This window comes from Colias croceus, chromosome 6, assembly GCF_905220415.1.
Source record: "Colias croceus chromosome 6, ilColCroc2.1".
Classification (NCBI taxonomy): domain Eukaryota; kingdom Metazoa; phylum Arthropoda; class Insecta; order Lepidoptera; family Pieridae; genus Colias; species Colias croceus.
This window is the reverse complement of record NC_059542.1, coordinates 125,643-152,366: the sequence shown is the minus strand read 5'-3', so window position 1 is coordinate 152,366 and position 26,724 is coordinate 125,643. Positions and strand designations below refer to the sequence as shown.

General features: G+C 32.7%; 2 protein-coding genes and 1 long non-coding RNA gene across 3 annotated transcripts in view; 1 reads left to right on the top strand and 2 right to left on the bottom strand.

The window, feature by feature from the left end:
- The window catches only part of LOC123692591 (QRFP-like peptide receptor), an 81,598-nt gene extending 60,376 nt beyond the window's left edge, over positions 1–21,222 (bottom strand). Inside the window, exon 1 of the mRNA XM_045637355.1 lies at positions 20,978–21,222. Coding sequence (XP_045493311.1) covers positions 20,978–21,222 — 245 coding nt within the window. The remainder of the gene's footprint in view (positions 1–20,977) is intronic.
- On the top strand, positions 2,172–3,868 carry LOC123692921. The gene is made up of 2 exons (XM_045637794.1): positions 2,172–2,611; positions 2,764–3,868. Exons 1-2 carry the CDS (start codon positions 2,249–2,251, stop codon positions 3,784–3,786), a joined length of 1,386 nt encoding a protein of 461 aa, XP_045493750.1. The 5' UTR covers positions 2,172–2,248; the 3' UTR covers positions 3,787–3,868.
- LOC123692922 lies at positions 3,464–4,069 on the bottom strand. The gene is made up of 2 exons (XR_006751617.1): positions 3,870–4,069; positions 3,464–3,771 (listed from the first exon to the last, which is right to left on the bottom strand). It is a non-coding gene; the product is annotated as an uncharacterized LOC123692922 (long non-coding RNA).
- Positions 21,223–26,724: the final 5,502 nt, after the last annotated feature.

The following is a 26,724-nucleotide window of genomic DNA, read 5'->3' as shown; positions in this document are numbered from 1 at the left end:
GGACCACCAAACTGATGAGGCACCTCGACCGTTATCACCATGTCCGCCTTTGTCACCTCAAGAAATCGCGCCACGTCCCGACTCGCCACGACCTGATGAGGTTGTTGAACCGCAACCGGGAACATCGGTGGACAATGATAAACAAAATGAAGAGCTGGAGCTGGATGAAGACGTCCTTCAATTGTTAGGAGACGCTCCAAAAACCGACACCTCGCTCGGCCCTGCGATCCATAAGGATGTAGCCAGCAGATGGCAGGACATCCTTTCCAAAGGACTTCCTAAGGAAATAAAAGATATCCTTTACAAAGAATATCTAGTTCCCAATAATTGCGATTTGTTGCTGGCCCCTGCTCTCAACCCGGAGGTAAAGGCTGCACTGCCTGAAGCTTTAATTAAAAGAGACTTCGCTCAGCTACAGGCAAAAACAACTTGGGGTTGCACTGTCGGCTCTTGCAACAGTCACCCAAATGGTCATAGCGAATGAGACGTCAAAACAAAAAATTTTAAAGCCTTTAAGTGATGCGTGTCGTTTACTGTGTGACAGCCATCATGCTGAAACGAGGACACGAAGAAAATTTGTAATATCCTCGATTAACACCAAATTAAAAGATGCCCTAATAGAAACGAAACGAGATGCGTTACTGTTCGGTGAGAATATCTCGGACAAACTTAAAGCGGCCAAGTCTATCCAACAGTCAGGTGAATCTTTAAAGAATATACAAAAACCTAAAAATAGACCTAGTGTATCTGTGGCGACTAATCAAGCCAACAAGGGCCGTTTGAACTATGTTCCTCAGCAGCGCCAGGCGGACAACAAACGCCACGACAACCGTTTCGCTCGTGTGCCCAACATAGCGTCGCGTCCACCTCCGAGCAACAGTGCACGACGACCCCCCGACCGGACGTACCCGCCTTCGAAGACACCAGCTCCGCAGCGGAGGCAATAATCGACCAGGTGCGATATGCTGGAAGACTCCAGCATTATTTTAATAACTGGCGTAATATAACTAATGATCAAATCATTTTATCGTGGGTTAAAGGTTATTCTATACCTTTTAAGTCTTATCCGTTTGGAACCGATAAGCCTAGTGTGTATCCTAAAACGGAACAAGAACGACAAGATTTTGATACGTGTCTGTCGAAATTATTATCTATAAATGCCATATCGCATTGTAACCATGAACCGGGCGAGTTTTTATCCTCTATTTTCCTAGTGTCTAAACCAAATGGTGACAAGAGATTTATTCTTAATTTAAAATGCCTTAACAAGTTCATTGAAACTAAACATTTCAAAATGGAGGATTATCGTACTGCGTCAAAGTTGATAACTCCAAACTGTTTCATGGCAACTATCGATTTAAAAGATGCTTATTTTTTAGTACCAGTAAATAAAATGCACAGAAAGTACTTACGGTTTGAATATGATGGAGTCCTTTACGAATTTAATTGTTTGCCATTTGGTTTATGCACCGCACCGTTCGTGTTTACAAAACTTCTAAAACCTATATTTGAATTTTTAAGAAAAACTCATCGTATGATATCAGTCGTTTATCTTGATGATGTCTTTTGTATTGGTAGAACACTATTAGAATGCCAAGAAAACATAACTTTGACCAAAACACTTTTTGAAAGACTAGGTTTTTTGATTAACTTAGAGAAAAGTTCGTTAGTACCAAAGATGCAATGCAAATTTTTAGGTTTTGTATTCGACTCCAATAATATGTTATTAAAACTACCCGACGATAAGAAGTTAAAAATTAAAGAAAAAGTTTCCACCGTCTTAAATACTAAAAAATGCAAATTACGAGAATTTGCTCAATTTATCGGTTTATTAATTTCAGCTTGTCCCGCAATTCAATATGCTTGGTTATATACTAAAATTTTCGAACAGTATAAATATATGTGTTTGCTTAAAAACGCTAGCTACGAACAGATAATTAAAATTCCAGATAATTTAAAATCGGATATGCTTTGGTGGATCCGTAATATAGATATAGGTAATTGTCCTCTCGGGATTGAAGATTTTAATTTAGAGATTTATTCAGATGCATCTAACACCGGTTGGGGCGCCTATTGTAATAACAATAAATGTTTTGGCTACTGGAAAGAATGTGAAAAAACATTGCATATTAATGAGTTAGAATTAAAGGCAGCTTTTCTTGCCCTTAAATCCTTCGCGAAGAATTTATGTTCTTCTCGAATCTTGCTAAGAATTGATAATGTCACCGCAATTTCTTGTATAAATAGAATGGGTAGTATTCAATATGATCACCTTAATGTGGTTACCAGAGAAATCTGGCAGTGGTGTGAAATGCGTAAAATAACTATTTTTGCATCCTATATAAATACAAAGGATAATTGTGAAGCAGACCAATTATCGCGGAAGAAATTTCACGATACAGAATGGGAACTAAACCAAAATGCATACGATGAGATAACTATTAATTTTGGTGTCCCTAAAATAGATTTGTTTGCAAGTAGATGTAATGCAAAGTGTCATACCTATGTAACTTGGAAAAACGATCCTGATGCATGGGCGATAGATGCATTTACGGTTTCATGGAAAAATAAGTTCTTTTACGCATTTCCCCCCTTTTGTTTAATAACAAAGGTAATGCAAAAGATTATAAAAGAAAAGGCAGAGGGTATAGTTGTGGTACCGTATTGGCCTACGCGACCCTGGTTCCCAATTTTTCAGAAATTAATGACAACCAAGCCCATATATTTTGCACCTGATATTAATTTATTAACTTCTCCCTTCAGGATCAACCACAACCTACACAGAACTCTGAAGTTGGTTGCCGCGAAGCTTTCAGGCAAGCTTTACTAAGGAAAGGCTTGTCACCAAGTACGGTACAGATAATGTTATCATCGTTATCTGATTCTACCTACAAACAATACGATGGCTGCATAAAGACATGGATAAACTACTGCAGTACCCACAACTATAGCTACATCTCTGCATCTGTCCCTGTAGTTTTACATTTTCTTACCGATTTATTTAATAAAGGTGCTAAATACGGTACCATTAACTCCTATAAGTCTGCCTTATCATTAATTTTATCTAATTTAGAAGATGATAGGGTAAAACGCTTTATGAAAGGAGTTTTCAAATCGAGGCCAACAAATCCTAAATATCATATAACCTGGGATCCGAGTATAGTTCTCGAACATTTAGCCCAACAGTGGCCAAATAATGAACTCAGTTTGGAAACTCTTTCCAAAAAGACTGCAACTCTATTGGCTTTGGTAACAGCGCATCGAGTACAAACACTTGCTCTTATTAAATTAAAGGACCTTGATATAAGAGGCACAAGTGAAATAATAATAATGATTTCAGATTTAATTAAAACTTCTAAGCCGTACTCGTTACAGCCTCTTTTAAGAATTCCTTACTTCAATAGTCGCTCGGAAATCTGTCCAGCCAAATGTCTAGAATCGTACATAAATAAAACATCAACACTTCGACATAATGATCATTTATTTATTAGTTTTAAAAAACCATACTCAAAAGTTACCTCCCAGACGCTCAGTAAATGGATAAAGGACACGCTTCATAACAGCGGAGTAGATACTTCTATATTTAGTGCTCATAGTACTCGCCATGCGTCCACATCCACTGCCAATAGACTTGGGGTCAACATTGATGTTATACGCAAAACTGCGGGATGGTCTGATTCTTCTGCAGTATTTGCTAAGTTTTACAATAGACATGTAATTACTGATCCTACCAGCTTCGCTAAAACATTGTTATCTAATAATGATTGTAACCTGCAAGAAAAATAATTAATGGTTAAATTATGAAAATAATGTGTGATTTATAATATTTATAGTTAATTGATTATTGCAAATAAAAATATGAAACTTACCATAAGTTTTTCAATTTTTATCACCATTTCACATTTTATTTACTCTAAACATCTACACCACGTCAATATAAATCGCAAAGAATGAAGCTGCGAAACATAATTGAAAATCAAACGAACTTACCAAGTGAAGTTCGATGACAATTATGTGAGCAGCTTCATTCGAAGCGATTTATAGATACCCACCCTAAGATTACGGTTAATTCGACAACAAACGTATTACATAACATCTTAATATATTCCCTGCCCTATATAAATACAAAATGTGAAATATCTCTCAACAAATGACCTACACATCGTAACGAACCGTTTGAGAAATGATGGGGGTAAATGGTAGGGGTAAAAAGTGTTGCCACAAAAAAAAAAAAAAAAGTATAATTTAAAAATTATAAAAGTATAAATTTAAATCAATAATACTTATACCTTTAAAAAACCCGTGCAAGGCTCAGGCTAGGAACGCTACTACACCACGTCAATATAAATCGCTTCGAATGAAGCTGCTCACATAATTGTCATCGAACTTCACTTGGTAAGTTCGTTTGATTTTCAATTATAGTTTATAGCTTTAGCACTAGCCTAGCCTGAAAATGTAAATGTTTTATAAACATAGTAACCATAAGCTTATCATTTCTCTAGCACCTTCGCAAAACCTAATAATACCTAATAGTGGTTAAGCGTTTAGACCCTTGGATGAGCGAACAAAGCGATCGACAACGAGCGAAGTTCAGTGACAGATGAGCGCGTGATCTCTCTCATCAATTCTCACAAATATTATTCAGAGAAAAAGACAAACGAATACTTTATAACAATTTCATTCGATTATCTCACAGTTTTTATCTACATTTTGTATTACATGTTTATTGTAACAAATGATTGTACACAATATAGATTTTTTATCTAACCACAGATTTTTAGATAATTTATTTCGAGTTAATTTATTATATTTTAAGTTTCTTTAATATCTGAATATCCTGCTAATTACATTTCAAATTCAACACATGAAATGCATGTAGTTCCTTACTTGCATGTACACTCTCATACAATCTGAAGGTTAAATTTTACTAGTGAGTATTAACTACGTACTAAACTTTTTATAGTTTTTTATTTTGTTCCAAACTGTTTTCAAATAAACTTGTACAATTCTCGAGTTCATTTTTGTATGAAAATCATTAGAAATAAAAGCTTGCGTTTTGCAACTTTTTTCAGTATGTATTAATAAAGCATGTTCTAAATTCACCTCCGTAGAGATACTAACAGACGGAACACGCATTTTCGACCTTTTTATGAAAAAAGAGCCTGCTAATATATATTTTCAGATTTCTGTTAAAATTAAAGGTGATAAAAGTTTTGTTTCTTTTCAATTAATGGCGAAGTTACGCAGGACATGCTATAAATATTGAATGGAAAGCGGTCTAATTTGTCTAATTTGTGCGGTGCGGTGCGTTTGCCGGTGGAGTAGCTTCCTGTTAAGTTTAAGGTGGCCTTCATAATTGGAGCAGCGAGAGCGACCATGTGTAGCACACGAATTTACAATTAAGACGCAATAAACATGGGAGGATATTCGCAATCACCACATTTTATATCAAGAAACAAGATCACAGGCGGTACCATATTATACTGTTGTATTGGAATTATTGTTGGGACATCCAAATAATACTAATGATAGTCAATTGATAAAATTCCTCTATTAAAATAAGTATGTAAACATCCGAGGTTAATTGTAAGTCATAAATTGCATTTTATATCGTATATTCTCTGCGCGCACTCACATGCCACTTCGTTATTTATTGCCGATCTCGTATCACATTATGGTTATTTAAATTTGTCGATAAAAATATGAATACGATGATAACTATTCAGCTACAACATACTTTTCAAGTTATATAGGTGGATCTATTATTTGAAAATCCGCTCGGGTAGATATTATCAGGTAACTTACAGAACTAACATATTTTTCTGCCTAAAATGTATGTTAGAAATACTCAAAAAAATGATCTTCACCTTTCATTTAATGGAAAGGAATTTATCACAGATAAAAACTACATATATGTCTGAAAAAATATCAATAAACCATACTGTAATAAAAAACTTCTGAACCCCAAGAGTTTTGAAGAAATCGCTTGTCTCAATCGCTGGAGGTCGTTAATCCTGCTTATCATTTATCACTCCCTGAAGCCGCATCGAAGCATTGATAAAAAAATTCCCTCGATATTACGCGCAAAAGGTTCCCAAATCCGAAAGAAAATTTTGCACTAAACTTTTATGCGAGAACAGAGTACACTGGAACTTTTACTTGGGCAAAGTAAACAAGCTACATTATAAACTATAAATATCAAATCATAAAATTCGTTCACCAACATTCACGTCATTAAATTTTCCTTCAAATCCCCAACGCACCTGCATTGTATGCAACTCAACATAAACTAGCTTGCACAAAGTCTACATGATCTGAAACCACCGTCTACAATATGAACGACGCTTGCAGATGGCACCTTAATACAATAATGATGTAGTATTCCGCTTTATTTTCACATAAAATTAACGGCAACATAAAGAGTAACGTCTAACTGCGTCATCTTTCGGAATCTGCTACGTTACGACGATAATAATGTGTGCTCGAAATTAAGCGAAAGAATATTATGGATAAATAAAATTCATATTTATTGGCTTTTATGAGCAAATGCATCACATACACTTGGAAATTATACTTAATACCTCCATCCTCTGTCTAAATGTAGTCGGCTGATATGTATTTCTACACGTTGACATACATATTTTGATAAAAATAACTCTTAACTTCTTCTTTTATTTTTACTTTAATCACGAGCTCATAAATCGCTTTGAGTTAATAAGCTTGTGATTAAAAAAATAATTTCTGGCTGTAAAAGTCAACCACTAATATATTCGCATACAGATTTAACTCACGCAAAACACTCTAAATTAAGCTCTAAAAATAAGTTCCAAAGCAACTCGTTAACCTTCGCGAAGAGCAGCGTGAGTCCAACAAACAACTGTTCGTAATCCACGACCGGTATTCATTTTAAAAGCTTTCTGCTAAAAGCTAACTTTTTGATGAGGAATAAAAAAAACACAAAATATTAACAGCGATGTTCAATGTGCATTTCAAACACAAAATCAATAATATGATCAGAGAACAACAAATGTGAGAAACATGGAATCGAAGTACAATCAGAACCTACCACTAGTTTCAAATGCATTGCATACCTTGATTTGATTTAGTCTCAGGTTTGCAAGCATAAGCAACTGACTGTGAACAAGGAGTTTAATGTGAAAACATAATATTATATACGACAAACGGCCATATTGTCTGTTTTCTTAAACACATACATTCAAATCGGTTTATTTACAATAACAAATTCAATGTATGCAAAAATATCAAATTTCAATCGCAAAATATTATTTTTACAAAGATACCATAAAAATCTCAAGAGAATTGGATACAATTAAGTGCGGGACCGAAGTCGATAAAATCAAAATCCCAGAGAAAGCTTTTAGCCACGCTCTTTGAAAATAATTAATTGTAAAATACGATTATTTTATTGCGTTTTATTTCCAAGTTCCGATTAATTTGAACTTGCTAATACAATTTTACTTTATCTTTTTATTCTTTTCGATATAAAATCTTTGTCAGGCTGAGACTGAGAGCTGAGAATCATGTAAATATGTAAGAAAATATATAATCTACTTATTATTTCCATAATTATAATCCAGAATAATTATGTGTTATGCTCAGTACTTCTGTCGTATCTACTAATTATAATACGATTGTAAGATAATGAATAACAATATAAAGCCTAGCAGAGCTTGACAAACAGTTGAGTGGAATCCATTATCGTATTATTTACACTTAAATGTATATTTACTTTACTTTGGGCGTTCATTACCTTCGATGGGAAAATTAGTTTTATCTGCTAATAGAGCCGCTTTATATAGGTACTTATTTTCTTATGGTTTCGCTCTTTACTACCTATTTTATAAAAAAATATTTGGTCAGCTGAACTTTTTTATATACCTATATATTGATAATTAAACTTGATATCTGTAAACTCCCTGTTAAGTTTGTAACGTAGGGTTGAATAATAATTAATAAATTTACTTTCCCTTCTTAAAAAATTAATGCCCAATTTAAACGTGTAACGTTAGAGCATTACCAATTGCTTCAGCTTTATTGCCATCACTTACTTCTGAAATTGCAACCAAAAAAAAGTTTGCTTTTAGTTAAATTGTATGTTATGTAGAAGTATAAAACCTCTGACTTCTATTTTGTTAATCTATTTCCAACCCAATTGAGTTTAACATTTGCGAGAGCTTTGACTTCTCAAGAGAAGCATTGTGTTGCTACAATCACGACTTGAGCGGTTCTCAAAACCTCCGCATTGGCTCTGATTTGCTTATAATGTGATCACCCTTCAGGGATCAGGCCATTCACCTTTTAACGTAGGTAATGTAAAGTATTAATTTTTTCAACATGCCTACAGGCACAGAAATCCAATAACATTTTATTTTGTTAAAGTAGCTATCAAATTAATAAAATATTAAAGGAATTCGATTACAAATCACATCCTGAACTAGAGTGTGTAGTTAATTATTCCATTAACTAATACAATCAAGTAACGACAATTTTGTTTTTACGTTAGATTGATTTTATACGATCCGGATATAAATGTTAATTAAATGATGCAGGCTCGTAACCCGCAAGTACTCTATTTATGCGGCCCTTCACTTTGATTAATTTTTTAAATGCTATTTTTAAAACGAAAAAAAGTTGCAGAAAAGGCTTAAGCGAAAGGGTTAAATTAATAACCATAATTTGGTTGTTTACTTTATTTCCGTGAGCACAAATTACGGGAAAATTAATTAAAACTTTTACAAGTCGGGCTACGCACAATTTGAAGGACAGGTTTCATTACATGTATATAAGAATACGTCACGGAAGGGTTTTAATGAACCCACGTCGATGAAACAACATTAGAACAAAGTTTAAGCTAATACCGAAATCACAAAATATACTTGTTTAAAGAGGTTTACACGTTTTACGCTTCAGAAGAAGTAGACACGGTGCTTTTTGGTTTCTATAACAACGTCGACGCTATGTCAATATCTTTTTATCTGCTATTACTTTTGATTTTTATTTTGTTTTGCACTGCTTATGCAAACGGAGATGAAAAAATATTCAACAGTTTCGTTTTCCATAAACGGATTATAGAAACGATAGAAACATTTGAATCAAACGGAAATGGGGTTCTAATTGCTTGTAACTAAAGAGATAATGAAGAGAGTTTTCATGGAAAAGCATTAAACTGTCAATTAAGAATTAGATATAAGGTTTCAAGTCGCGGGTAAAAATACAAAATGACTAATCATTTGGTGACAGCAAACATTCGCAAACTTCGAATGACAATCACAATGGCCTTCTTTGAACTTTTCCATGTTTCCAAACGAAAGGCTTTTGTCCTTTCAAATTCGTTCGTGTTTTGACACGGATATTATTTCCTGTTATTTTATGAAGGTGATGCTTTACTCTATTTATTGCCTCGTAAAGCTACTCGTTAAATAATTCAAAATTGGGTATTTTCCTGAAAAATATTATGTGGCCATGCCAGGGATATTTATATATATTTATTCTGTACATGTACATGAAGCTAGATCAGTTGTGGCTCAGCAGGCTCGAACAATAAAAGAAACTCCAGATTTTTTAATCACATAGTTGTCTGTGAAAAATTAAAAAAGTTTCACTTTACCGTGCAACCGACTACATTGGATGATGGCTTAAAACTTCGTACAAATCCTTAGGCGCACACAGAGTGAAGTTTAAGTTATGTTTAAAAGTTCTTGAATTCTGCTTTCATGATCATCAGTCAGTTTAAAATACTATGTACCTAGGTATGAATTATTATCTACACTCGACTTCCCCATAAAATCGCACACAATTATATCCCAGTCCTTGTCTTATTAATATTAATGGCGAGTACCTATTAGGTTTAATATGTCATGACGTTACCTATGTTACGGTTTCAGACCCTTCTCAAGTGTATTTATTTAGCAACATATCTCAGTGTCCACATTTTAAGGTCCAACTTAATTAAATTTATAACAATAAGAAATTATAAAAAATGATCCGGTTGATAATAAGAAGTAAAAATATCCAGCCCGATCAATAATGTTATGTATTATATATTAATTCTATCGTTGTCATTATTCAACATAGCTGTTTAGGAAATTAATCGGAAAACTCTGACAGAAAAACAAAAAAAATTGAATTATATATAATAATAATATTGTTGTCCCGTACTTTACTTAATACATAGATATTTTTATAAACTTATTAACAGTTAAGGTTATTTTGAAATAATTTAGAAAATATAATGTATAACAATACGTATCAGGAAGCTATGATAAGTACCTCATAACATGACGAAAGTTACCCTCAATTAGTCAGGTTATGAATAACGCTTTCAATTAAGTTAAATTAAATTCCACGCTAAGTAAGCGTAAAGTTAAGTCTCAGAAATAACTTGTGAAACTGCTTAACCGTGAACGTTCTCTTGCATTAAGTTAATCTCACTACAGTGAACCTTTACGTTGCCAGCGAGGTCAAATAATAGACTTATGTAATATTATGTTCAATGCTCGTATTTGCATAATATTTTAGCGCTCGTTATTTTATTTTTTTTATTATATATCCGTGTAATATATTTAACCATTTATTGACTCCCTTTTTGGAGTAAGATTTATTATTATGCCTATCATCTTTAAATACTCAAGTAAAATCACACGCAAAGACACTATAAATAGCTTATTCACGAAAGCTTAAGCTAGCTTCTTGGTCTTGTTGGCGATTTTGTAATCTCAATAGCAGCCCGGAGGCAGGCGTGGGCGGTGCGGTAACACCCCCGTACAGATTAGGTGTTTTAAATCCATATTTTTTGTTTTTGTGCCAAAAAAATATATAATTCCATGTTTATATTACCTTATCTTCAGGTTTAAAAAGAACATTTATTTTATCACACAAATACTTTAAAGTGTGTAATGAAGTAGAACTTGATAGACTCAATTTATTTATAGACAGTTTATTCTTTTACACAAATTATTTTAATTGAAAAATTTTATAAAATTTCAACAGGAATACATTGTTGCAACAAATTAAGACTTTTATTGAATTTAATATACAATTATCATTACGGACGGACCAAGCTGTATTACATTTAAAATGGTTTAAACGATTACCAATCGTCTCAAAGTTTTATTTATATGAAAGGATTAAATCAAAAGCTACATAATATATTTATTATTTATATACTTCCTATCAAACCAAATTATTTCGTTATATCCGTCGCATTGTGAAAGTGATTGTTTCACCGCAGTCCGCAGTGATAAGAACATTTAAGAGCCCGTTAGTCCTCTGAATGATCCCAAATAAAGCTCCTTGGAACTGTTTGAGTGGACATCCAGCCCGATCACTGAGCCCGGGGGCTGCCTGGGGGCATTTAAAAGGTTTTCAATTGTTTATTGATTTGCTTTTATTTACCCTCTCGTTTGTTTGCGAGTGATCACGCAATTTAAACTATATTATAGTCACATCATTCGTTTTGTTTATACGCAGATACGAATATAAATATTGTATTCTATAATAATAGTAATATACTCTATAGGCAGATATGTATATTATGTAAATGTGTTGATGGATTCATATTAGGAAACTGAAACCTGAAAACTTTTTTATATCTATGAAGAATTTGCGTAGAGCAATTTAATATTATAATGGACTATATAATAATACAGCTTCGATCTTCACAAAATTTACTTCAAGGATTTGAAAATCTTTTAAAATTAAAGTGAAGATTGTCCACGAGGGAATTATTGTATCGAGTTCTAAAATTGAATGTCTAATTCTAGGCACAGTATTTACAGCAGCCCCGATTTCTCGGATTATAGATAAGATTCTCAGCACCGACTTATCCCAAAACGATTTAATGTTAATTTAATCAGCTTACAGTCGACAGCGCTAACTCGCTTATAAGTGATCCTATCAGCACTGATCAATCTAACTACAAGTATACTAAAGTATAATCTGTGAAATCAAGTGGATACAAATTGGTGTCAAAGAAACAAATAAGAAAAAATATGAAAAATTTAATCTCGTCCAAAAATATTGCAATGAAAATTTCATGAAAACATTAATAATGCTTAATTTAATTGCTTAATATTCTCGTTTTTCGCTCATATTCAAGTTTCTTCTTTTTTTTTAAAACACAGGTTAAAACGCATCTTAGCAGTTATGAAAATAGGTACACTTAAATGGAAAATATGCTTCATTGTGGATGACACCTTACGTTTTGCGTGTACAATTATAATATACCACGAGCTCTAAGATTATTTAAAATGGAAATACAATATTAAACTAACTTTTCTGTACGTAATTAAAAATAAAAGGCAACGCGCGATGTAATTTCATATTCATATTGTATTTATAGAATCGGCTTTTGGTCATTACCATTTCCATTTCGTTCCAATAATAATAATTTCTATACTGAATGCAAAATATTATATGAAACCGCATTCACATGTCAACGTGAACGTTTTCTACAAATTATTAAATACCTTACAAAAAAAATTAAAATATTAGTTAGGTACACGCACGTACATCTTAGTTATCCCTTTTAGAAGTTCAATTGTCGCAAATGTAAAAATACCGCGCTGTAGTCACGATGACCTGTAGACTGTAGACTCTCTGTGCAACTATTTGATCCGATGGAATCCATCAAAGTAATATTTACTCAATCGTAATGAGTCTCGAACTTTCAAAATAAAAGTTTAATATTCATCTTTGATACTTAATACCAATAATTATAAAGTAATTTATTCTTAAAATTAAAATAAAATTCTCTTTTATATTCATGATAATGGTTCTTCTTCTTATTATAATTTTATATTTTCAATACAAATACAAACAAAAAGCTTTATAACGGGTAAATTCCCCTTTTATAGGTTTTTGTTTAATTGTCTTTTTGTACCTTCTATAAAAATAGACAAATTATTATTACATATTTCTTAATATTATTGTGAAAGAGTCCGAAACAGACGTACTATTTAAAACACAAATATAAATAACTTAGATTCAAAACAGTCCCGAAATTAAACAATAGTAATGAAATACAATAAAAATTACGAGTGCAAGATCGTCGGAACCATAGGTATATAAAAACTGGTCTCCCATAAAGAAGAAAGTTTATTTTCATAATATGTTATTTTTATGCATCGTAATCAACATAATCACCAAATTACGGCATTGTTGTGGATCTCTTTTTATAGATATCGTGTCAATAAAATGGTTTTCATTGAAGCCGCAGAATGTAGACAATCGAAATACGAACACTTCTTCGTCAGAATAAACAAAGTTATTGCCAAAACGTGTAATTCACGCAGCCGGCTGCTCTCTCTCAACAAACAGACGCGTTATTCATTGTGTGTATTTGTGTAACGCATCGGTAAACGGTAATCGCCTAACCGTAATCCTGCACTTGCATTATTCTTGAATTGCCTGGATATCTATATAGAAAAGATACCTACATATTACATGCGAGTTTTTAAAATCATATGATGGCATACACCTTGACAAAATGTTTTCTATAAACTGCAGTATTTTCCCAGATACATTGTAAAACTAACGTGTAACCGAGAAGGAATTTAAGGCACGAACATTGCTCATTAAAATCAGAGATGTGAAACTTAAGTTATCTTTATTATTTCTCACGCCAACTCTTGCGAGGTAATAATCTATCAAAAGATTAATAAACTTTCTTCTAGATTTTACCTCAGGTTCTGAAACTATTTTTTTTTTTTTTTCATTTACCGAGGGATTTTATGATTGGGTTTACTTCACTCCTGTGCCAAGAGAGTTTTTATTAAGAAAATTAATGGAATTATCTAGTGGATGTACCGCTAGTTAATTAATTTGCCTAAGCTTATAAAGTAGATTTTGAATGTTATTTAATAAGATAAGATTTACCAATAAATAAGAAGAATAGCAAGCCCCGAAAAATTCCTCTAAATTACAATTTAACACATAAGTTCATTATATAAAACAAAAATTAAGAGTAAATACCAAAAAAACATCAGTATCATAATATTTACTTGTAACGAATCAAAAATAACGTACTAGACAGTATCGTGCGATATATTTAACAAATATGATAAGCTTTGAACGTGGCCTACTCTCGAACCCACATTGTTGGCGATGGGAAATGGGGATGTCACAAACAACGGAAATTTTCGCAAATTCCTAAATTCGATGTGCCAGTAATGTATTGAAGATTTATTTACCAATATCCGCAAATATTTTGAAGAGGATAACGTGTGTTTTGCAATGTAGAATATATTAATGAACAAAATTCCATAAGCAAACTTATGGTTTGGTAATATTGCTTACAGTTAAAGAGCGGTCTACCTGCCCATTCTTACATTTGTCGCTTTCACGATAGTTTTTTTGACGAGATGTAAACTAATCCTATCCTTTAAGCTTCGAGTTTTAACAAGAAAAGTTACGCATATCATACAACTTTAATGCAGGGCGCTTCTACATTCTTTGTAAATTATTCTGTTTATATCCTTTATCATTCTACAATCTATCATTATAGAAATATATTATTGGAAGAATCTAGAGTCTAGATTCAACACCAATCATATATTTATTTATTCGAGCTTTTTAAACGCATACAAAATTGTTCTTCTCAATAGAGTCAATATCGTTTGTAGAATATAGAAAAACATTTGGGCCTAGTCAATTCCTAAGTGATTTTGGCCTTAATGTACAAAATTGTAATCAGTGATATTAATCAAACCAGCCAATGGACAATAATACTATTTCGGAATAACTGAGAATAATATACATTTAGAATTTATTATTTCGCTAAAATCACTTTGCAAGGCCCAAATGATTTATCGCTGCGCACCCTTATTCTTTATACCAACATTTTAAAATCCAATTTCTATTATTATTCTCTTTGTAGTCCACGTAACGAGATCAGTGTAATAGAGGGAATATTTCATAAATTTTCTGCAACATTTTTTTAAGGACCATCTTCTTCAATTGTATTACTTTTATTGGGTATCGTATGGTTAGACTTCATGAAATATAGTTTATTAAAGTATAGAAATTCAACGAGCACGCACTTTTAATTTATCTGCTATAATATGTTCAAAATAATCTTGTATTCTGATAGATTTGAATGTAATAAAGCTTGAATCTCACATTTTTCGTTTCTATACTGAATCACATTTGCACATGGCTAGCATGAACAGGACAAAATAATAATATAAATAAAATTTGCAGTACTGAGGGACAATAAGGAGACAGGTTGGTAGTCAAGTCACGCTGTAGCATAAAGTATGACTCGGATTTACCCAGCCGTAAAATGCATTTCAAATGTTACATTGTCCTTTTAGACGAAATCCCAAAATTCCCGTACTCTTTCTTCCTTAAATTTTTAGTAGGTAAATTATTATTTTTATTTTTATTTGCTCGCATTTCATTTTTGGTCTCGTCCTTACTGGTGAAATTAATTACTAACGATACAATGGTTTCTGCTTTGCTCTAATTGCTTTAAATGTCGCTGAATACAAATTGAATTGCGTGTGCCAGTCAGGTGTGATTGTAGCCAGCTATCGGAGTGATGACTCCGGCGCCGCAGAGCAGTGACGCAGCAATTTGGCGGGTGACGCCGCCTCGTCAGGAAATTTGCCCTTATCAGTGATACTCCTCATTTTCAGCTCCAGTAACGTTGTTATTAACTCGTATTTTACATGTTTAGTTATACATTTTCGCTCGTTTAGAGACAAGTGAAACGTGTCTTAATTGAACAAGTCATTAAAGACTCTTCCATTATTCTATCTAAGAAGATATAAATTTAAAGACGATGAACAAATACATTAAAAACAATTAACACATCAGCATTTATTAATGAATTTATGAAAGGAATTAGTTAGCAAATAGTTGACGAAATAGTGCGGCTAGCAATACATAGCCACCGTACCGTAGTACTATTTATTATAATATATTCTGTGACCGTACACCGCACAGCATGAAGCAGACGATGGATTTAAATAACCCCGCCTGGTTGTTGGTTGGTGTCTGCCGTCTGGTGATCGAATCTCAGCACGCGTTTATTGGACACTTTATAGTCGCTACAAATGAAATACATCCACATTTACGACGCCGCCATCACTTATTTTATAGGAAATGAAACTTTTTACTAGTCCTAATAGGTTATTTTAGAACTGCGTATAAACATTTTAACGAATTTATGATTTGTTTTATTTAGAATAGGTAAGGTATATTGACTTGGCTTAATTTGAAAAACAATCGAATCCGTAACTACAATTTTTTTCAATAGAAATAACTATGTGAATATCGAGACAAATTACAACTAAAATTTTTGCACTCATCATTTTGTATTGCATGTAATTGGATTTCCGGGTTAACGCATCAATTTAATTACATAACTTCGGTTTGGAATGTCCAGTTCCGGACCTACGAGTGGAATTGATCACTCGACCTTTAAACAAATCTGTTCTGTTTGGAGATACCCCTGATTACTAAAGTTTGTGTTTTTCTTTCAAATTATTAATTTGATGACGTTGAAAAGTTCTGATGCTAATTGATTTGTAATTTCATAAACTGAAATTACTTGATTTGTTACTATATGTATCTATTTACTGTTACATATTACTACAATGTAAAATTAAATAGTTACTTACAAAAATATTGTTAATTCGCAAAACATATTATTAATTATTATTATTAGGTATATAGCACATGATTCATATGCCTAGGCTCTAGAGTATCAAATGCAATAAACCAAATGTACACAAAACGAGTCTACCAGACGCTTGTAATACGACCTCTATTAATAACATTATCATTAAGTACAGACATCATCGCTGAATAGCATTAGAGTGACACATCATCTGAACTCTGCAGCGACAGGACAATTTGCATGCTAATGTGCCCTCCACAGACCACCACAGCATCAGACAGAAAGGCTTGTCCAAACTAACGATTCGCTAACCACAACCAGAGAGGTGGGCTATATTTATTTACTTTGTTATATTTTTGAATACCGTTAAATACTTGATAGGTTTTATGTTGATAGTAGCAACTATCAACATAATAGTTATATAACATAATAGTTATTTAACATATTTAACAATCATAGTTTATTATAACAAAAAGAGTTACGTAATTAATCTTCATCTTTGAAATTTTTGTAACATTATTATTTTTGACGAAACATATCAGATGACATCCTATATAGTTTATTTCAAGTACATAATATATGTATTTTTATACCTAAATATCGCACTATATTGTACTTATACATTTAAGATTTTTTTTGTATTATAAATCATCTTAACATAGCAGTGTACCTACGTAACGTATAATCCCTAATGTAAAACCGCGGGGTGCTACTTGTATTATACATGACTTTGATTCCATAATTCATTGTCTAGTACATATTTACATAATATCAAAAGCTTTTTTAGCATAATGCTTTATGAAGTGAGCCGCCACGACCGCCACATAGACTCTACATTATCGTTTTAGGCATATTTGATTTTACGATAGACTGAACGATAATAATTAATATTGTGATATTCGAATGTCGGAAAATATTATGTTTTAACGTAACAGTAAACTATTAAGTTTTTATATTTATTATCCAGAATGTGTTCACTTATGATGTTTGATCATTCGATATTTATTAAATTATCAATTTTACACGTATGTTTATTATATTCAAGTACAGTATAAAAAATTGAAGTTAACTGTTATTAATTGCTAATTCCACGTTATGTAGCGATTTTTGTATATTTTAATTACGGCATCAGTTCAAAGTAGTATAAGTTAATTTTTGTATTCCTATGTTTACTTTAGAATACTATAAATTTTCTAAGACTAAGATATATAAAACCTTTTCTCAATCGTTGTAGAAGAAATATTCAAAGCAATCCTAGACCATTCGAGCGAAAAATGAGTTGAGAGCCTCGCCACGAGTGGAGCTGCATTGCATTTCATTGCACCGTAATTGTGTACAGAACCAATCCGCTAACTGCGCTTGCATCAAGAAACTATGGCCGCGTGCCAACCTCGGTTATTAGGGAACAACCTCTACGTTGACGCAATCATGCAAGTGATCCACATCTACGTGATTACCTAGTAGGATCTTTGAAATAATCCAATAGACGTGGAAAAAATGTGAGTTTTTGCAGTGACTCTGCTTTTCAAACCGATATAAATTAAATAAAATTATATTAGCCATCATTATCATGACATAATTAAATTTAATCATATGTGTTTTTGTTTTGTATGTATACTCGTGCTCACCTACAGATAAAACCTGTTATCTAGCAAATATGTAATAATTATTAATAATCATTAAAAAGGATTTGACATAAAAATACTATTATGGTATTATAGATGTATTTATTAATTCGCTCTCAATAAAACATAAAACTGAAACTCATTCTCAAACATTTATGTATTCAATTAGACTTCGTCTAGAAGCATTTTTGAATCGTCATTACATATTTTTAACATTTACCACCGATTCGGTAAGCAGTAGGTATCATTGCCTTTTACTTAAAATAAACGAAATTTAATTATAATTCTTGTTTTCTCCTATTACAGTGCATACTTCATATTCAATGATATCGTTGAATCTATACACTAGTCACATAGTTCTTTCTGCTAGAAAAACTTTATATTTAAGTAACATACATATTTTATATTATTTCTTTATAAATTACTATTCTAAACAAAATGTGATTTCTTATAATGTTCGCAGCCCCTCAGGTAATTCATATAGCAATAACTTAAAATAATAAACACAATTTGCCAGACATTTTTTCACCGCATACTAAATCTTTCTGCTACAATATAATAAATTCACACAAAAACATTAAGATACTAGAGACACTGGTATTTATTACATATTCGAATTCTAATATTGGAACATGAGTCTGTCTATAGAGTAGGAGGAGTGTTGGTATGATACAGCATTTTAAATAGCGCCAAATTAAGCGCCTGGTTATTTTAACATTTTAATTTTCAATTAGTTCTATTTATCTTTTATTTTATACATAGATTTTTTTGGTAAACAATAATTGATATTACTTTATTATTTCCTAGGTCTGAATAAATGTTTATCTACTACGGGTGACCATAAATGAAACAAAAAATCGATACAATGAAGGAAGAGGAAAGGAGGAGTCCATTGTATCCACAGTTCACAGAAACACATGAACACATGCTGTTTGTTGCATTCAATTGACGTTCGACCGTCGGCCGGGTATTATTTGACAATGCCGTGTTGTTCCGGTAAAGTTTGTAAAACCGAAGTGAAACCAGTAACTTTAAGTCGAATGGAATCACATACCATCGGTAAGTACTGAAAATTATACGATTTTCTTACTTAAATTTCAAAAACAATATTACGTAGAGTGCTTTCTTGGTTTCTGATCTTTCATATTATGTGACAGAACGACAGTCACAATAATTTATGTAAATAGTTTACAATGCTTATGATTGTATCGCTATTGACGAAAACTTAAAGTTGGATTTTCTTTTCTTGTTAGAAGTTCAGTTTTTTTTTATAATTATTCTAAGTTTAGATGAAGGTTAAGTGAAGAAAATGCTGTATTCCGGTAAGTAGGCATTATTGTTGGGGCGGTAATTGGCATCACAGGAGCCGCGCTAAGTGACTGCCGTGTTCGAGTTAATCACGTTGACGGATCGCAATCCGATCGCGACTTCGACTGTGACGATAAATAATTGTGAAACGGAGGGACGTTATTCAGCTGCCTTTAATGAGTTTCGCAGTTCACGACTTCATTAGACATTGTTAACAAACAAAATTAACGGTCATTCAGCCTTTGAAAATTAATTGTATATTTTAAATGTCTGGCGCTCAAACTAGTTTAACGTATTTGAACTCCTTTGAACATCTATTGAAGGATTTTATAATTAAAGACGGGCCTGACTATGTTCTCACTGTAGACTTTGTTTCAATTCAACGAAACTTCATTTTGTAAAACTAAAGATGAACTTTTTTTAGTAAACTTGACCTTCACAGGTATCCGTTGTGTATCTGTTTTTTTTTTTTATTTACGCGAGTTGCGTGAGTTTATAAATTGCAAACCTTTCAGCGAACTCCAAACTCGATTAATTGATCATACAGTCCAATTGCCAGTGGTCAAGATCACTACAGGGTGCTCCAAACGTCAGGTAAAATAATTATAATATGTAAACCGCGCTTTAAATCCTTCAAACGTTTTCTTTCACCTTAAAGTTTTCCATTACCAAAAAACATTTATCGAATAAAAGAAAACGTTTAATCTAATCTGCAATTTAAAAAGTTTTAGAACATCTGACGTCTCGCCACTCGGTGAAGTCCATTATCAATAATAATGTGCAAATTCTGTTGTAAAAAGTAAAAACTTCGCAGAGCAACCGCTAATTATCAAGTTGCTTTCTGTCCATATGTTTGCTCACCTGCACATCGGTAATGTAATCTGGCGGTCGTTTTAAAATATCCTTTGTTTTATACAACTTTTTATTTTGTCTGTTCAGTGGTAGTTCCCAAAGTAGGTACGATGAATTTAAATACAGCTTTTTTTTTTTAATTTCATAGTGTCTAGTACTAAAGGGAGGAGTGTTAACTTTAACACACTAGTCTGTAGGTTGTCATGTTTGAGTTAGTATACTCAAACATGTTTTTCTGTCTCAACAACCATTAAAATTCACAATCAAATAAACAATTTTTAATAGCTTCTTGAATTGAATCAACTTATTTGGACTCGATTTTGAACCACTTAACGCAGAAATTTTTAATTCAAACTTAGTACATTTATCAAGGATCGGTGACAATACAATATTTTAATGACTTTATCTTATTAAAGTATGTTTTTTACTATACGTATTCATTATTACTATTATTTATTAATGTACTACTTATCGACAAAGACAGTGAACCTTAATATAATAATATCAATACCTATATCAGTATACGTTTCAGTATCGTAATGGCACTCACCTGCGCATGTACTGAAACTTGATGACGATGAAGATGAGCAGCGTGTTGGCGAGCAGCGAGGCGGTGAGCACGAGCACGTACAGCACGATGAGCGGCACGTCGGGCCGGTAGAACACGTCCAGCACCATGGGCGCCACCTCCCACAGCGGCGCCGTCGCGTTCCCGCCGCCCGCGTGCGCGCCCGACGCGTTCCCGCCCGACGCGTTCCCGCCCGACGCGTGCGCGCCCAACGCGTCCAGCGACATCGCCGTACACTAGACAGTTCACTGCTCCCGAGTTACCACCGAATATGGTCCATAGTACGATCTGGCCGTCACCCTACACTTCATGTACGCTTCGAACATAACCGCATCGTTCATGATTACTCACAGAGTATTCATCAATTTCGAATTAGTTCATAAATATAGCGCAGAGTATAAACGAACCATACACTATGTAGCCAACGAACTTTTGTCAAATGTTTATTTGTAGAGTGAGCGAACAATGAGCACTGTTAAAAATTCATGTCGAAGTTACTCGTATCGTCGTCGTGTCTTCAGAACGGTGTCGACTCGAGTCATTATGTTAACAATGTTCTATCCTTTTCAACTATAATTCAAACATTGGGGACACGAGCACTAGTCACTGTTTTTCATGACGAGGCCTAGAATTGAAAGGTTTCGAACTAAATGATTTACTGAAATTTATTAAAATTCGACTAAGACCTGCGAAAGTTTTCTTAAGAAATTTCATAATCAAATTTTTGCGATACTGAAAATACCAGAAACTATGGCGTCCGATCAGAGCTTGAATTCAAACTTCTATAGGTATGCCGCGCTTACTCAATATAAGAGTACTATTACTTAAACTTATAAATTATAAAGAAAATAATTATTTATTATCTAGATACTCTACTGATCATCGTAGACGACACGACTGAATTTACGACATCGATTCAACAGTTAACTTTATGAACTAACATTAAAGATCTTTTGCTGCTTAATGCGATGAAGTTGAAATTTTCTTTTTACTTATCACTAAACTGCAGTTCAACGTCTTAATAAAACTTGAGTAGTAATAAAAAGTTTGAGAATATTCCGCAAGTCTCGCCTGCATGCCTTTCAGGAGAGATTATTTAAACAAGTAACCCGTATTTGTACAGGATTCACTTAAATAGCCGTTTAACATAAATCCTTGTCTAATTGAGTTGAAATAAATGCCGAAGATCTCTACAAATAGATCTATTCGGATGTTCAAGCCGCTAACGATACTACGTCGCGGTCGTTAATTAATTCAATGATCATTGAAGTTACAGCTGAGAAAATGTATTGACTATAGACTTAAGCTAAAGCTTCATACAACTTCACCGTCTCAAACTTAAGTGAAAGGCATTCATTAAAAATTTATAAATATACATAGGTAGCAAAGATTGTAAATGAATATTTACTACTTCTGCCTTTGACCGGCGCTCGACCGTAATTGAAACCACTCGTAAAGAAGGAACGTTTATAAGATTTCTCGTCAAACAAATTAGCGCAAATCGCTACATCTACAAATATTGAAAATATCTTAAAGTCGTGTTAATAAAAGATGCTTACAAAAATAAAATCTCATTCGAACGCATATGCCTTAGCCGTGAGAGCAGAGAGCTCCGAATCGCACGTAGCCTCGGTTGCTGGCATTTGTATATACTACATTTCATTGCAACTTTGATGTGATTTAGTTCAAAGAGATTTTTATTTGAATATAAAATGATGTAATTTAATTTCTCTGCATACTTTGAGCGTTCATGTCTCTCGTAGACGCATATTTTCCCTCGGCAAACTGTATGTTAAAGCTATACATTGCTCGACTCGCGAACTCATGATTAACAAATTGTAATAAAACATGAACCATTGTCCATTTAGATTAAGCGATCATATCCATTGGTAAATTACCAACAACAAGAACAACCAACTTTTAAAAAGGTGCTAATTACGTTTAGTTTTTGATCTTTGGATAATCTGAAATAAATACGAGTGGTCATGTATGTCTGAAACTTCAAATTAGTGTACATAAATAGTCTTATTTATAAAGTATCATTTACTAAGTAATTAATAATTAATAAATTGTAAACGCTTTTAAAATGAAACGATATAGCTTTTCTCAGCTTTTAAAAGTATATAATTTAACAGAGTTAATAATTATATGAATAAAGTACCTATATGTACTTCTACTATGTTAACTTCTCTTTGGCTTTGTTCCCGTATAGCTTGTACGATACTTTTCTAGCTTTCCTTTTCCACTATTAAATGGACAGTCAACTCAAAACAATATGGAGTAATAACCAAATGAAATCAACCCCTATCCAATCCTCTTTAATATACAATCTTTACATCTTTACATCTCTCTCCCTTAGTCGCATCAAATTATAATACCTACGAAGAATATACAGAACATATTTGACTCAATGAAGCGAAATCTCACGCGAGTGAGATGATATTTTCAGCAGATTGGTGAACAATAGCTGGTGACGTCACGCAGCCACCCGCGCTGGGTTAATCAAACGCTACGACGCGAGATTACATTCATTAAGGAAACTTTACATAAGTTTAACCACAGACTTAACACTGCCTTAATACTTATCAGTTATAACTTACCCGTCGACATAAAAACAGTTTTTAAAACTAGCGAGATAGAAAGCTGCTAGGAAATATTACTAGAAATTATGTTTATTTTATGACATCTTTGCAACAAATGAAATATGGATATTGAATAAATACATTGAACACAATATATCCTCATTACTCGTACACTCTCACCCACTCTCACCCCTATTGGCTATGTGCGAAGTGGGTGGTAGGGAACGGCAAATCGACCGTAGCGCACGACGTGGCAGAAATGTGAATTAATTCTGGGCTGTAATTTGTCAAATTGCTTTATTTTCATAACTTCCTTTATAATTTTAAGTAAAAACATAAAAATTAGCGATATGGGTCATAGTAGGTACATGCTGTGTCGTAAATTGTAAAAACAATGGCAAGTTTAATTCGTTTCCAACCTCAAAGTGGACATTACAGTAAAGACAAAAATGGATAGCTGCTGTGAAGAGAAAAAATTATTTTTCACCAGGAAGAAAATCGCTAGGTATAATATACACACTCACTTTTACACTATTTTTTTCAATTTCGTTGAAAAACTAGTCGAAAATCAATATCACAAAAATATCTTATCATCTAGTTGACATCAGTTGAAATGATTTGACAGATGACAAGTCCTGAATAGTTGCGGCCACTAGGGGCACTGTCATCGCGCACACAACGAATAGCGAAAGTAAAAAATCAGACAAATTCAAAATGTTCTCAATTCATCAGCACCTTACGAGTTACCATCATAGAATTAATATTCGTTTATGAATTAAAATTTAAATCTATTCGCTGAATTATAATCGTCGAAGCTGTGAATACATTTGACATGACATTATTAACAATAAACTTCATTTCATGTGGAAATGTTACATGGAAAGTTTCGATGTTAAAAGCTGATTTATACTTTTATACCTAAAAGGGTGCCAACTTCATATTATGTCAATATATAAATGTTTTAATGTTTTGTTTACTTATAAGCCACTCATCTTATTTGATACAAAAATAAAAATAATTCTAAGAGTTGGCTTTAAAAACCCTATAATGTTTTGAACATAAAAATGTCATTAGGATCTATAATCCTTGTACGGAAGTATTTCGATCATAAAAACAAACATAAAAACGAAATAAAAAGGCTAAATTCCATTTTAAAAGCTTTTAGTTGCATCACGAACTGCTCTACCATGATTTATTATGAATCTTTCCTATTGTGAAAGTTATTTATTTTTATTTTGTGCTGAGTTTTACAAATTTCGCAGCTCGTGTATAAAATGCTTTCGTATTTTATATGAGCTTATCCACAACCGAGAAAATACAAAGCAAATCAAAACGTGTTAACTCGACACTGTTTCGCTTCTCATCTTTAATAATGTTTTCGTATGGAGTTAAATGACAATTATTTCTGCTAAATGTTTAAGATTACGGCCATTAAAAAAATATAGATGATTAATATCAAATTTATATTTCTTATTAGTGGGAAATAATCCTCGTATAATTAATTATCGTAAATTTACGTATGAATATTATAATCGAAAAAAATCAGTAAATAACTTATAAATTAATTTAGTAACGTACTCCCAATTATTCATAGAATTAAATTATTTAAATTTCCGTTTTCGTGACAAATATAAACGTACAGCGTATAGCGAGAGATTCGTTTTGATTTGCTTTATATTTTCTCGGCTGTGGATAAGCTCATATAAAATACGAAAGCATCTTTTACACGAGCTGCGAAATTTGTAAAACTCAGCACTAAATAAATATAAATAACGTTCACAATAGGAAAGATTCATAATAAATCATGGTAGAGCGGTTCGTGCGTAATTTGTAAATATAAATTTTATTTCATTTAGCTTTAGCTTCTTATTTATTGCTTTAGTTTAAATATTATATTGAACCTAATATCAATCTTTTGTTCCAAGAATTTCTAAATTCGTTTTTTTTTTCACTTAGTATAACAAAAAATCTCGACTCAAATCATTTTCTTATAATTATTTATATTTTGTAATTCCAGAATTACTGAAAGTTGGTGTCGCCAATATCTACGTATTAACTCACAAAAGTACAGGTGCGAATTCACCTGAAATTATCAAATTCAATATTGGTCTTTAGTGAATAGTCTCGAAACTAAAAACTAAAATGTTTGGAATCGCACAGCAAATTAAATGTGAAACTTGAACGACTGCTGTGGGTGAACTCAACCGAGCGGATAATTTAAGGACTGCGACTAAAGTTATCGAAACAAATAATTTACATAGAAACTATATATGTATTGTAATACAATAAAAAATGTAATCAGAAACCTGTGTATTATTTATTGTGTTGATTTTCTATAAAACGTTCGCCACTGCTATACTTCTTAAATATTATATCGAAAGAAGTACTGTATCATTACTGTATTCACGAATAAATTCTGCCCTATGAACTGAAAAGTTATTACATTTTTTTGTTTCTTTTTAAATGAAAATTTAAAGAAAATCAGTTACATATAAAAAAATATGATAAATTTTGTTATAAAGGAAATAAACCGAGCAAAAATTTTTTGTAATGGTTATTATAGGTATTAATAGTATTTTTATACAATTAAAAACTTAATTTTACTAGTTTCAGCTTACAGCAATTGATCAAACCGCGCGTGTTTGTGTTTGTTCGCAAAAACCACAATCGAGATAGTTCGCTCCGCCGTACGACATCGCAAAGTTGCGAGTTGGAGCAGCGCACTGCGCAGTCGGCACGTGGTCGCGCTCGCTCCGACGAGCTTCGACTGAAAGCTCCACCACGCTCCACGCTCACTCCACGCTCACTCCTCGCTAGTCGCTTCACGCTCACTGCTCGCTGGAACTCTACTCGTCTGCAGGCCATATAAGCTGCTTTCGAACATTTCTTTGTATTTTTTAAATTAAAGTCTGCCTCCAAATTATGTTTGTATAGTGAAGGGCTCTCGATAAAGCACACTTATTTCATTCACGTATATAGCAATTGCGATGAGAGCTAATAAAAATATTATTTTTAACCATCCTCCTTTTTATATATTCTTATATATTTTGACCTTCGTGATTTTCTAATTTGAAAAATATTTTATATTTTGAAAATAGTAAAATTTTATTAATTTGTTAAGTGCCACATTAAGCGTATTTAGAATGA

Excerpts from the sequence above, each read along its gene's own strand:
- LOC123692921 (XM_045637794.1), top strand. The coding sequence starts at position 2,249 with ATGGGTAGTATTCAATATGATCACCTTAATGTGGTTACCAGAGAAATC. Across the intron at positions 2,612-2,763 it reads CCTTTTGTTTAATAACAAAG|GATCAACCACAACCTACACA; the intron begins GTAATGCAAAAG and ends TTCTCCCTTCAG.